At 42.1% G+C, this 14,188-nt stretch overlaps 1 protein-coding gene across 3 annotated transcripts in view; it reads right to left on the minus strand.

The window, feature by feature from the left end:
• LOC127574823 (cyclin-dependent kinase 19) overlaps window positions 1–14,188 on the minus strand; it is a 135,119-nt gene that overhangs the window by 19,730 nt on the left and 101,201 nt on the right. The window contains exons 11-13 of one of the 3 annotated variants that reach the window (XM_052024217.1): window positions 10,859–10,937; window positions 4,521–4,775; window positions 1,170–1,373 (exon numbers count right to left, since the gene is read on the minus strand). In XM_052024217.1, coding sequence (XP_051880177.1) covers window positions 1,284–1,373; window positions 4,521–4,775; window positions 10,859–10,937 — 424 coding nt within the window. In that variant the 3' untranslated portion in view covers window positions 1,170–1,283. Of the gene's footprint in view, window positions 1–1,169; window positions 1,374–4,520; window positions 4,776–10,858; window positions 10,938–14,188 lie in introns of those variants that run through there. The other 2 variants (XM_052024216.1, XM_052024215.1) reach the window with 2 other exon arrangements.

The raw sequence follows: 14,188 nt of genomic DNA on the forward strand, positions 1-14,188 counted from the left end.
GGAATCTGCCGAGCCTCTCACGCAATCTTTCCAGGACTGCCACGGGTTGTTCCTCTTGCCCCCTAAGGGCAAGTATGAACTCCCCTGGGACGACCAGGGGTGCACCGTACACGAGTTCGGCTGATGAAGCGTGGAGATCCTCCTTGGGGGCAGTGCGTATGCCGAGCAGGACCCAAGGCAGTTCGTCGGCACAGTTAGGATCTTTCAGGCGAGCCATCAGGACTGATTTCAGATGGCGGTGGAAATGTTCTACAAACCCATTTGACTGAGGGTGGTAGGCTGTGGTGGTGTGCAGCTGTGTCCCTAGCATGTTCGCTAATGGTAGGTAAACTGGGTGCCTCTGTCTGAAGTGATGTGGGCCGGAACACCAAAACGTGAGACCCAAGTTGTGAGCAGCGCCCAGGCACAGGAATCGGTCGTGATGTCTGAGAGAGGGGCTACCTCTGGCCACCTCATGAACCGGTCCACGATGGTAAGGAGGTATCCCACTCCTCTTGAAACTGGCAGGGGACCAACGAGGTCGACGTGAATGTGGTCGAACCTTCTACGGGTAGGCTCGAACTGCTGTGGCAGGACCTTGGTGTGTCGTTGGATTTTTGATGTCTGGCAGTGTGGACAAGTCTTGGCCCACTCACTGACCTGTTTGCGCAGGCCATGCCAGACGAACTTGCTGGCGACTAGTCAGACAGTTGATCTGATGGATGGGTGCGCCAACCCGTGTACCGAGTCGAAAACGCGTTTCCACCAGGCTGCAGGAACTATAGGGTGGGGCTGACCAGTTGCGACGTTGCACAGGAGGGTCCGCTGACCTGGACCAACTATGAAATCTTGGAGCTGCAGGCCTGAGACTGTGGTTCTGTAGCTGGGCAGCTCGTCGTCGGCTTGCTGTGCGAGGAAGGCCTGCTCGAACATCAGGCAGGGCTTGTGTCCCTCAGCCAAGGCCAGCATGTCGTTCATCAGGGCCAATGGAGATCTGTCCCCCAGGCCGTCGAGATGAAGCAGGCGGGCGGTGTGCTCACGACGGGAGAGGCTGAAGGTCCAAATGGGAAGGGCCTTGAAAGCCAGGTATTTGCCTTCCTCCGGAGGAGACTGGATGAAGTCTCCGACGTGGGCGGCTGTCTCCTGGTCCAGGGAGCTGACCACGTGTTAGTATCATGTGGAGTCGGAGGTGATCTGTCAGAGTTGGAGCTGGGCTTCGGCCTGGTCGAACCACACGTAGGGCCGAAGTGTCCAAAAGGTGGGCAGCTTGAGTGCCACTACATTGGCTGCTGAGTTGTCGTTCACTATGTGGGTCCAAAATCCGTTTGAACCGTCGGGGTCACCAACGTAGCGGCTGCTACCACGATGCGAGAATAAAGACGCGAGTCTGCAAGCTGTGGAACAAGACTGATTTATTTACCCACCTTGCACAGGCCTTTTAAGCGGCGCGGTTCCCGCCTTCCGAAAACAGAAATGACGTACGTGCTACGTCATCGAAATCTTTTCGCGCGCACAGGTTCTCCCCCGTCACTCGGGGAAGATGAAGGCCCAGTGCCATCTTGGGCCCCACCGTTCCGATGACGCGTGCCCCGACCGCCGAGCCGGTTCACCTGCGCGGACAGTGAGTCGCCACAACCAGTCCTTTACTGTCACTGGACTTAAATCTTGAAACTCCCTGCCCAATAGCACTGTGGGAGTATCTCCATCAGAAGAACTGCAGTGGTTCAAGGAGGCAGCTCACCACCACCTTCTCAAAGGCAGTTAGCGGTGCGCAATAAATGCCAGCCTTGCCAATAATGTCCAGATCCCAAAAAATGTAAAAAAAAATGCTTACCCCTTATTTTGAGACTATGACCCCTAGTTCTAGACTCCTCAGACAGGTGAAACATTTCCACACCCCCCCACCCCCGCCGTATCTAAACTGTCAAGCCATTTTAAGAATATTAAATATTTCATCTTCTCCACTGTTCATATAATTTAATTTGTCCAGTCTATAGGTAGATTAAAGTCCCCAAGATTACTGGACCTCTAAATTCCTCATTTTATACAGTGCCCTAAATCACTACTCCCACCAATGTTTAGTGCCCCCTGCTAATTCTAATTCTACACCATGATCTGCTAAGCCAATTTCGTTTTCATCTACTTACTTATTAACAGTGCTACCCCACCTCCTTTTCCTTTTTGTCTGTCCTTTCCAAATGTGAATTGTCTGGAAAATTTGTTTCCCAGCTCTGATCATTCTGTAGCCATGTTTCATTCCCCTCCTGACTCTACTGTCTAGTTCCCTTCCCCCTGCCAAACTAGTTTAACCCTCCCCAAAAGCACCAGCAAATCTGCTGTAAGGGCCTGAGACAGAAACAGAAAATGCTCAGTTCTGATGCAAGGTCTGTAACTCTGTTACCCTTTCCACAGATGCTGGCTGTGTTTCCAGCACGTTTTGTTTTTTTTCCAGATTTACAGTTTTTTGATTCCCACCCCCTGGAGGATATTGGATCCAATCCTGCTGAGGTGTAACCATTCTCAATTGTACTGGTCCCACCCCCAGAGACAGTAGTAAAGTTTCAGAAATTTAAAGCTATTCTTCCTGCCCTATCTCCCCAGCCATGCATATATTTGCTCTATCCACCTATATCTGTACATGGCACTGGAAGTAATCCTAACATTATTACCTATGAGGTCCTGTTCTTTAACCTCTTTCCTAACTCCCTAAACTCTGCTTTCAAGACCTGATCCTTGCATCAACCCATGTTATTGTTACCAACGAGGGCCTCAACTTCAAGTTCTTAACCCTTCACTTCGGGGCGCTCTGCAGTCATTCAGTGACGAACTTGAACCTGGCACCAGGAAGGCAACAAAGAACAGCTCCTCATATTCCCCTGGGTAGTCTACAACCCAATGGTATGAACACTGAATTCTCCAATTTCAGGTAATTTGCACCCCCCTGTGTTCCTTGCTCTCTCTTTCTGATTCACCCAGTTTCTCTCAACTCCCTTCTTTCCAAACCCCCCCATCCCCCAGTTTCTTTCCCTTCCCCCACCTGGTATAAGCTGCCTATCACCCACACACTATACCAACTGGGTCTCCTATTCCTCTCCTAACTGCATTAGACAGTGGTCAGTGGCTCTCCTAACTGGTTTCATCTGCCCATCATCCCTTCCTTATCTGGTTCCACTCATCACCTTACTTACTAATCAGATTCTGCTTGCTATCACTACCGCTCACCTAGACTACAACTTTCCCTGGTGTACAACAGAGCCAGTCATGGTGCCACTGATCTGGTAGCTATTGTTGCTTTCCCCTGAGAGGCCACTGCCACCCCCCCCCCCCCCCCCCCCAAAGCATTCAAGTTTCAGAGCGGAATAGCCACAGGGAACTCCTGCACTACCTGCCTGCCCCTCCTGGCAGTCACTCATCTATCTGACTGAACCTTCAGTGTGACTACCTGCCCGAAACTCCTACGCACAACACACTCTGCCTCCTGTATGCTCCTTAGTGAGTCCAACTGCTGCTCCAATTGATCTATGTGGTCTGAAAGGAGCTGCAGCTGGACACATCTCCTGGAAGTGTGGTTGTCATGGACGCTGAACTGCTTCCTGATCTCCCACATTTCGCAGGAGGAACATATCAGTCCACTGACTGCCATTTCTACCTCTAAAATTAGAACTGGGTTAAAAGAAGGAAATAGGAAAGATCTTACCTTGACTTACCTTTACTTGCTAAAGCCTCACTCATCAAAGTCTCTGCACTTAGACCTCAAGCACAGCACTTCCACTCAAAACAGCCTTTCTCAAATTGGCCGTTCTGCTGGAGCTTGCCTCCCTTTTATATCCTGGATTTTGCTTGCTAAGTTTCTTTTTTAAGTTCCAAAAATATTTCTAACTTCAACAAATAGATTTTAATATATCCAAGAGCTAGGTCACCTAATTCTGTTGTCTGTTATCAAAGGATTCTAATTTGAAACTAATTTTACCAATTTATATCAATCCCAGACACCAAATGCATTAAACAAATTTATAATCAGTAGCAGTTCATGTCATGTAACTGAACTGAAGTAGCAACTCCTGTTATTTATTTTGTTAACTTATATTATCTACTAAGTATGGACAATGCCTTAAGTTTAATTGCTGCTAATTATGATTTGAACTAATAAATAATAGCTCACAAGTTATAGTTTGACAGTTTTGCCAGAAAGGGTGACTTCATACATTCAAGGTCTTGTGCAGATCCTGACAGGACTTTGGTGGAGTACATGTTTTTACATTCTGAACTGGTTGATGTAAGACAGCTCCTTCAGCCAATGTAGCCAGCAGTAACCCATGGATATAAACTCTGGTTGGTAAAATGAATGAGGTAAGGTTTTTCCTGGTACTCTTCAATGTTCTCCTTAGGGCACTGATCCCACTGTTTTTCTACAGAACTGTTCACTTTCTTGTTTGCAACAAACAACAACATAGTGGTTTTTCAAAAACCCCACGTTTAGACATTGAGAGAATAATTTTTATTGCACTCTGAAAAGGAGCAGTAGTTGAACCTGAAAGTACCTGGTAATCAGCAGTCATGGCAGATCCACCAGAAGTTGTGGCTGATGTACCTATACGAGGCTTCTTGTTTGGAGGTCCCTGATTGAGACCACTGTCCTGGTTATGCTGGAGGCCTCCTCCAGTTCCTCCTCCACCACCTCCTCCCCCAGCTGCTGTCCCATTTGTCTGTGTGCTGTTTTGTTGCTGGGCTGCCTGCTGCTGTTGCTGATTCTGTTGCGTTGTCTGCTGGTGTTGCTGAGTTTGTTGCTGATTCTGCTGTCCAACGTAACAAAGCAGTAATTGATCAAATGACAACCATAACCATCTCACAATTCTGATAAAACAATCTAGGCGTCATATACATAGGAACAGCACCACTAAGCATAGACCATAACCTTCAGTATGATGGATCTGAATTCCTTTGTCTGTAGGCATCAGCGTTCCAAAAGTTTATAAATGCAAACGTTGCTTAGAAACAAGTACATACAAGTTTGCCCATAATCAGCTAGGTTAGTGCAACAATATTTTAACAAAGTGCAGGTAAATACTTAGGAGATTCACCAGAATGTTAAAAAGAAGCTGCTGGAGGGAAAAGGATAGTTGATGTTTCTGGTCCTGGTGCAGGGTTTTGACCCGAAACGTGGACTATCTCTTTGCCTCCACAGATGCTGCATGTTCCACTGAGTTCCTCCAGCAGTTTATTTTTTGGTCTAGATTGCAGCATTTGCAGTCTGTTGTGTCTCTTCACCAGGATATCGTCTAGGATGAAGCGTTTCAATTTTGAGGAGAAACTGGATAGGCTGGATTTGTTTTCCTTGGAGCAGAAGAGGCCGAGGGAGGCTTGACAGAGGTGTACAACATTATGAGGGCAAAGATGAGATAGACAGTAGGAGAATTTTTTCAGTAGTAGAATATCTAGAAGGCATGGGTTTAAGATAAGGAATAAGAGATTTAGACAGCATCTAAGGAAGAACTTTTTCACTCAGAATCTAGGACAGACTGCCTGAGTGGGTGCTGGAAGCAGAGGCTCTCACATTTAATAAGTATCTATATGAGCCCTTGAATCCTCAGGGCCCAGAAAGGCAACGGACCAAGGGTTAGTAAATGGGATTAGTATAGATGGGTACTTGATGGCTGCATATACATGGTGGGTTGAAGGGCCTGTTTCTATCCTATATGAATCTATGACTCTAATTTGGCACATTCTTCTAATCTACTAATCAACTACCCTTCCTGCAACAGGACTTGCACTTCTTGTGGGAAATGGTTGGCTCAATCTGCCAGAACCAAAACGTTTTGTAGTGATTTCTATCATTCTATCACCTCCTTACTAAATATGTTTCTGATTTTCTTGGAATTTCCATTAGTTTAATACCTAGAGATAATGATTGGGACATAAACCAAAAACCCACTATAAAGAATGATGTGACTTGGGTGCAAATGTGTGTTATAAATATCAGAATTTCTTCACACCTTTATACCTCTCTATCAACCTCCATACCTGAACTAGCCACAGTTCAATCGAATGGCTCCACCGGAGCTGTACATGAGGATATCCTGCTGATTCAAATCAAGTACAAAATTAGGCTCAAGGCTTCAGACAGAACAAGAAGCAGGTATTTTTCAGTGGTTTATCAGAACTTCTTCAGGTGATTTTTTAAAAATCATTTCACTAAGACCTGCACTTCATTCTTCATTTCTTTCTAAGCATTTTTAAAGCATCTGTGTGATGCAAGAAAATGTAAAAATGTCATCATTTTACAATATCAAACACGTGAACAGATTATAGTTGGATGATTTTAGTTTTCGTATGCAAATACATATTGGGACTCTGATTACACTGTTTCTTATCTGTTTGGGTCCATTTCTGCATTAAGGAGCACATCATATCAGCAAGGAATTAGTGTGCAAACAGTATTGTAAAATGGATACCTAAGTGGAGTTAATTTCTGGTGTAACATCCCAATTGCACTCCACATAATGCGACACCTCAAACTGTCCAGACTGCTTTGCACACTGGTCATTGCACCAATTTATTGAAACCTGTAAACTGAAGACAGCATGGATAATGCTGTTAATCATTTATTAAAAATGTATATACAGTATCACTGACCTCTATGGCATTCCACAGCCAACAGCTTTCAGTTCACTCTCCAGCCTCTTTGCTGATAAACCTTGCAGCCATGCATCAAATCAGGCTAACCCTGACTTCTATCACGAGTGTATAGGTCTTGCAAATCAGTCTGCTACATGGCAAAATATCAGTGCCTTCTTGAAATATTACCCAACGCCTCACCCATTACATTCCTATTTCTCTCTGACCTGCACTACAATATTAATTGTGGAATCCCAGATCAAAGGCACCCTTAGGAGATCGTAAGACTAGTTCAGGACAACTAAACTAGTAAATCTTACTGTACATTTAATACCATTGCCTAAATTCCCTGTGTTAATTGTACACGCAGTGTAAGGCTTTCATCAATAGTCCCTCTGTTAACCCTGGCAAACTGACATTCAGATCAACACCCTGATGAGATAACTTTGCTTCTTTCTCCACGGATGGTCACTGACCGGCTGTGTTTCCACCAGTTTTTGTTCAGATTTCACACTTCTAGTATCTGGGGTATTTTTTCATAAATTCATCAGTTATTATAATGCCACTGCTTTAGGTGTCTTTCAATGAAAACATTGTGATGAAAATAGGAATTTGGAACATTTAATGCAGAGAATTGGTTTGCTAGAAGGTGAAATGAAAGAGTGGCAATAATCTTTTAGTGCAAAGGGCGGATCTGTTAGCCATCATACACTGCTGATAAAAAGACCTGTTGCAATACAGGTGAGCCCTGTGTTATGGTGGGGTGTGAGTTGCAGTCCTAGAAAACGGCCCAAATCGTGATTTTACGTAATGCAAAGCCACATTATCTGCACATGCACCAAGAAACAAAGGTTGAAAAAAAAATTGTGTGTTTATTTATATGCCCTTTTTTTCACGTGACTGCCATGAGAATGAATTGTATTCTGTATCTCAAATTTTTGGGTAGTTATTTCTGAATTCTGTAAGGGTGAACACGAACGGCCATAATGCGGGGTTCACCTGTACTTGTCCATTTCATGGGATCATATAGTTGTAGGTGGTTCTGCAATTTTAACTACAAGATTTCTACTTTGTAATTCGTTTCCACCTCTAGTAAGGCCAGAATTTATTGTCCACCCCTAAATGCCCTCTATAATGAGAGAAAAATCATTTCAAGAGGCATTTAAGTGTTGATTACTTTGATAGATATGGAGACATATATAGGCCAGACTAGGTAAAAATAGCAGATTTCCTTCTGAGAGGGGCATTAATAAACCAGAGGATTTTTAAAACAACAATCCAATTTCATGTCCACATTCCAGCTGCCTTGGTGGAATTCAGACTCATGTTATCAGATCAATAATCCAAGGCCTTTATATACAATAAATCAAAAGTTGAAAGCTACCTGCAGACTAAATAGGGAGGTAGTGGTGAAGTTGGCAGGGCTGGGAGGAGCAAAAATGAATGAATTAAGTTTAGATTCAATAAGAACCAGCAGCTGAAGGTGAAAATGTATTTATTGAACTTGATTTAGATTGCTATATGGTCTATCGAATACTAAATAAATATAACTCTTCATTATTCATTTAAATGTTCCATCACAGTAAATAATCAAGTACATGAGGGGGGAAGAAAATCATACTCCTGGTAGACTGGTAAATGTTCATATTATGAAACAGTTTCAGTTTCTCCAATCTCCTTAGAGGTGTAATATCCTGACTAGTTGCATCATGGCCTGGTATGGCAATTCCAATGCACAGGAATGCAAGAAGCGTTAGAGAGCAATGGACACAGCCCTGTCCGTCATGGGCCCAGCCCTCCCTACCATTGACAGCAGCTACAGGAGGTGGTGCCTCAAAAAAGCGGCACCTATCATCAAGGATCCCCACCATCCAGGTCATGCCCTCTTCTTACTGCTACCTTTAGGCAGGAGGTAAAGAAGCCTGAAGTACCACACTACCAGGTTCGGAAATAGCTACCTTCCTACAACCATCAGGTTCTTGAACCGCCCTGCACAACCCTAATCCTACCTCAGCAAAGGAAATCTACAGACTCTTGCACTACCACAGATTTGTCTGATTGTGTCTTTTATTTCTGCACTAATGTCTTTTTTTGCACAGTTTATTTCTCTCTTCACTGTCTTGTATAATTTATATTCTGTGTGTTGTCTGTACCTACGTGCCTGTGATGCTGCTGTAAGCAAGCTTTCCATTATACCTGTACCACACTGTACTTGTGCACATAACAATGAACTTGACTTGACCCATGAGGGTCATAGATAAGATGAATGCACATGGTCCATTCCCAGGAAAAGGGAATCAAACACTAGACAGCATAGGTTTAAGATGAGAGGGGAAAATTTTAAAAGAGACCTGAAGGGACTTTAAAGTGCCAGCGACCCGGGTTCAAGTCCGGCCACTGTCTGTGAGGAGTTTGTATGTTCTCCCCATGTCTGCGTGGGTTTCCTCCGGGTGCTCCGGTTTTCTCCCACATTCCAAAGACATACGGGTTAGGAAGTTGTGGGCGTGCTATGTTGGCACCGGAAGCGTGGCGACACTTGTGGGCTGCCCCCAAAACACTACGCAAAAAGATGTATTTCACTGTGTGTTTTGATGTACATGTGACTAATAAAGATATCTTAACTTCTTCACACAGAGGGTGGTGCATATATGGAATGAGCTGCCACAGGAAGTGGTTGAGGCAGATACAATAATAACATTTTAAAGGCATTTGGACAGGTGCATGGATAGGAAAGGTTTAGAAGGATATGGGACAAATACAGGTAAATGGGCATCTTGGTCAGCATGGACAAGTCAGGCCAAAGGACCTTTTTCCATGTTGTATTACTCTATGACTCAATGACTCCAAACAGTATTTTATGCAAGTTAAACAGCTAAGCACCTGCTCAACATAATATTTGTTATTGCTTCTGCATCAATTGTTGAAACACCAGGTTTCTGTTAACATTTTAGTCATGTGAAGATCCTGCTTACTCAATAAAAATATGGATTAATGCCATATTAATAAAATATTAATGCCATAACAAAATTCTTCAATGTAATTGTTTTGGATTCTGAAATGACATAATAGCAAAAGGAAAATTTACACTTGTTGCCCATTTAACATTTGGAGGAAATGCAGTAATGAATGACCTTGAATCATAAGCAAATCATTCTCCATTCTTATAGTCTGCCTTGTGCTTTTGAAACATTATTTCTTAAGGATGGGGTTTTCCATCTGCTTGGCAGAATATTTGTCAGAGGTCAGGTGCTCAACTGGGTATGAATTTCAGTGGATGCACCAGTGCACTTCTTGTCAGTGATAAAAGCCTTAAGGAAGTTGCTTGCCCACACTCTGTCAGGGAATGGTAAATTTCAGCAATCTTCAGGAGAGACAAGTACTTTTAGTTTTGAATTTGACAATATGTTTCAGCAAATAGAAACTGCTGAAATCTATTTAAACATCAAAACTTGTTGACTGTGAACTTGGTTGCCAAGTAGTTAGATTCTCAGTTAGTCTGCTATCTAATATATTTTGCCTAAGGGATTGTTCTTTCACAGATGGAAAAACATATTTGTCACCTGTTGATGAAGTTATACCCTAAAGATTAACTACTCTTCTGTTAGGTCTTCAAACCATTTTCTGTTTTATTTCTATTTTCCAGCTATTCCAGTTTTCTCTTCACAGTAACTTATTGCACTTATGCCGTCTCTTTACGTCCACATACACTAAATGCTAATAAGTGGCTCCCAAATGACAGATCACAAGGAACAGCTAAAACTTTAATAAGTACTTGAATAATGTACAGCAGTCTAATTTATATAATGAAGTGTTATGATACTTAATACTTCCAAACCATAATGTGGCAAAACAATTTTATGAAAGATTTTAGGAAGAGGTTTCATAATATTTTGAAAAATATTAAAATATCTATTTTTTCAGTGTAGTCAAAAATGTGGTAAATAATATCCTTCTTTACTTTAATAGCAGTCTATACAACAGAGAGCCAATATTCTTCAGGACACGGTGTGATATGTCAAGCTGAATTAATTAATTATTTATACTGAATTACCTTAATTCTAAACAAGAAAGATTCAGCTTGTCATGTTACCTTTATTATATGCGATAGAAATTTATATTTAAACATTAAAACACGGTTTAAAAGTAGTGAAAACATAAACCAAATAAACTGACGTGCATTCAAAAATTAGTACGAGAACACACAGTTTGGTCATGTTTAAATTTGGATTAAGCTGTGAACTCCATTCAATGATTTTCCTCCTACCTTATCACCTTTCTCTTCTGGTTCATCTTCGTTTAGAAATTCTCGCTTTGGATATGGAATCTGACAACCTGCAAATACACTAAAATTTAAAGTAAAAATTGTAAATATGGGAGAGAGATCATAGCAGAAAATTACTGTTTCTGATTTTATGCTTATACTTAAGAACTCAAACACAAAATGCTATTGAAACAAAGCATGCCCAAAGACTGGGAGAAAACTTGAAATGGCTCACATTAAATAACATATTCAACTACCTACTATCAATCTAACTTAAGTAAAGTTTATGGACTTTAGTAACTATTTCAACAGGGTTCCTTATGTTAGGCTGATCCAGAAGATTAAGATGCATGTGATCCATGGTGACATGGCAGATTGGATTTAAAATTGGCTTGCCCACAGAAGACAGAGGGTAGTGGTGGAAGGGTGTTATTCTGACTGGAGGTCTGTGACCCGTGATGTTCTGCAAGGATCAGTGCCAGTCCTCTGTTGTTTATGATAAATATAAACGATTTGGATGAAAATGTGGGTGAGCTTAGTTTAATCAGACAAATGTGAAGTTTTGCACTTTGGGAGGTCAAATGCAAGAGGAAAGTATATAGTAAATGGCAGGACCCTTCGGATCATTGATATGCAGAGTGATCTTGGGTGTAAGTCCATAGCTCCCTGAAAGTGGCAACACAAATAGATAGAGTGCTGAAGTAGGCATACGGCATACTTGCCTTAATCGGTCAAGGTGTTGAGTGTAAAAGTCGGGAAGTCATGTTGCAGCTGTATAAAACTTTGATTAGGCCACATTTGGAGCATTGTGTATATTTCTGGTTGGTGCATTACAGGAATGATGTGGAGGTTTTTGTGAGTGTGCAGAAGAAATTCACCAGGATGTTGCCTAGAATAGAGAGCATCAGCTATACGGAGATGTTGGACAAACTTGGGTTGTTTTCTCTGGAACGTCAGAGACTGAGGGGCCACCTGATAGGGGCAGATAAAATTTTGATAGGCACAGATGGGGTAGACAGTCAGAATATTTCCCCCAGGGTAGAAATGTCAAATAATAGAGGGCATAGCTTGAAGGTGAGAAGGGGAAAATTTAAAGATTTACAAACTTTTTCGCTTACACATAGAGTAGTAGGTGTCCGGAACACACTGCCAGGGTAACTTATGGAAGCAGATACAATAGCAATGTTTAACAGGTAAGTGAATAGCAGAACTGACAGCTCAACATTCCAGGGTTCAGATGTTTCAGACGCAATAGAGAAGGATGTAAAAGAGTTGGGGAGCTGATGAGGGAGAATGTCACAGCAGCACTTAGACAGGACATCCTGGAGGGCTCATCCAGTGAGGCAATATGGGTAGAGCTCAGGAATGAGAAAGGTGCAATCACTATGACAGGGTTATACCATAGGCCTCCCCATAGCCAGTGGGAGAGAGAGGAAGATATGCAAGCAGATTATGGAAAGATGTAAAAGCAACAGGGTAGTTGTAATGAGTAACTTTAGTTTCTCCAATATTAACTAGGACTCCCTTACTGCCACAGGCTTAGATGGGGCAGAATTTGTTAGGTGCATCCAGGAGGGTTTCTTGACACAGTATGTAGATAATCCAACCAGGGAAATGGCCATACTAGACCTTGTATTGGAAATGAACCCAGCCAGGTGAATGGTGTTTCAGTGGGAGAGCATTTTGTGGATAGAGATCATAACTCCATAGGTTTTCAGTTAGTTATGTTAACTAAGGAAAGGGTAGGGAACACTGTTCTGAATGTCTGATAGTACAAAACATAGCTTACCACATTGGGCTGAACAAAGAACATAGAAGAGTAGAACACAGGAACAGGCCATTCAGCCCACTAGATCTGTGCCAACCATGACACCAATTTAAACTAATCCCATCTGCCTGCACATCGTCTGTATCCCTCCATTCCATGCTTGGTCAGCCAAATTAGTCCTGCTATAATGAAGTTTGATTATACTTTAACAGTACTATTCAATGTTTTTTTTTAAATTTCCAGTTATCCTAATGTCTAATCACACTTTTAGTGCAGAATGCTTCCCACATGGAGTGAGGGAAGGAAGGCCTGGAGGGAGAAATGTCATTGGTAACAGGGAAGCATTATGCAGGCTTGAGAGGAATTATGTGTTATGTGGTGTGGGCGAAGTATAGGAAGAAGATGTAATGGGATTATCTCATGCTATGCAGCTGATATTTTTCCAATACAGACAAGTACTATGAGGCTGTTGCAAAAGAAAACAATGCTGGATTGTATTGTAAGGGCATTGAAAGCCAAAACAAAAGTACTGTCCTTATACAAGACCTTGAGTATTCAACTAGAATACTCAAATGATAAATATAGACATAGAATGGAAAAGATTCAGAGGACAGCCACCAGATTTATACCTAATTTAAAAGCCTCTAGTTACCATGGTAAACTTTTCATTCCACAAAAACAAAGAATTCACTGAGATTGGATTGCATTTAAAATAACAGCAGATTAGATTCAGTCCTCAAGGACAACCTATATTGTTTAATAGCTCATAAAGGAGCACAGTAAATAACGATAAGTTACATAAGTATTGAATTAGGTGACATGTCAGGGATAGGACTTAGAAATTCACTTCTGTGGCGCATGTACTTTGTGCAATGCAATTGATTCTGTATTTAAATTGATTATGAAATGGAATTATGATCCAATATGGGAATTTTGACTGCTAACTTCGATGTCCATGAAGCACATTGAATGAGTGTGCATGATATCAATCCACCTTTCTCATGAAATTGAATCACGGAAATGTAACTAACATTCAGCGTAGATCATGCATAGAAAGGCAGAGTAGTCTATCACCCCACATTATTTATAGGGTCATCATTTTTTGATGGATATCAGGACATACTGGAAGGTGTCATTGGGAGCTGACTACACATCATTAAAGACTTCAGATATATGAGTTGCTGGCAAAGACTGGATGAGCCTTAAATGTGTTTGCTGTACACGTCCCTGAAGGACAGGAAAATACATGTCTTCGTCCGAACGAGAACAGGTTTCATGAGCATGTGGAGTTATGCAGATTATGGATTACACTCATATGGCACATGTATGAACCAAGAGTGCCACATGAGAACCTATCACACTTGGGTGCTATGTAACCAACAACAGAAAATACTAACAATCAAATGTTTGCTAGCACTGTTTAGATTCCATAATCACCTCCCCTTCATGAGATGGGGGATTCGGGGCATAAGAATCAGTACTGGCTACTTATGGCAGATGCATTAGACTCAGGAAATTACTCACACTCAATGCATCAATGGAAAAATACTTGGCAGTGCTTCCAA

This window comes from Pristis pectinata, chromosome 10 (genome assembly GCF_009764475.1).
Source record: "Pristis pectinata isolate sPriPec2 chromosome 10, sPriPec2.1.pri, whole genome shotgun sequence".
NCBI lineage: Eukaryota > Metazoa > Chordata > Chondrichthyes > Rhinopristiformes > Pristidae > Pristis > Pristis pectinata.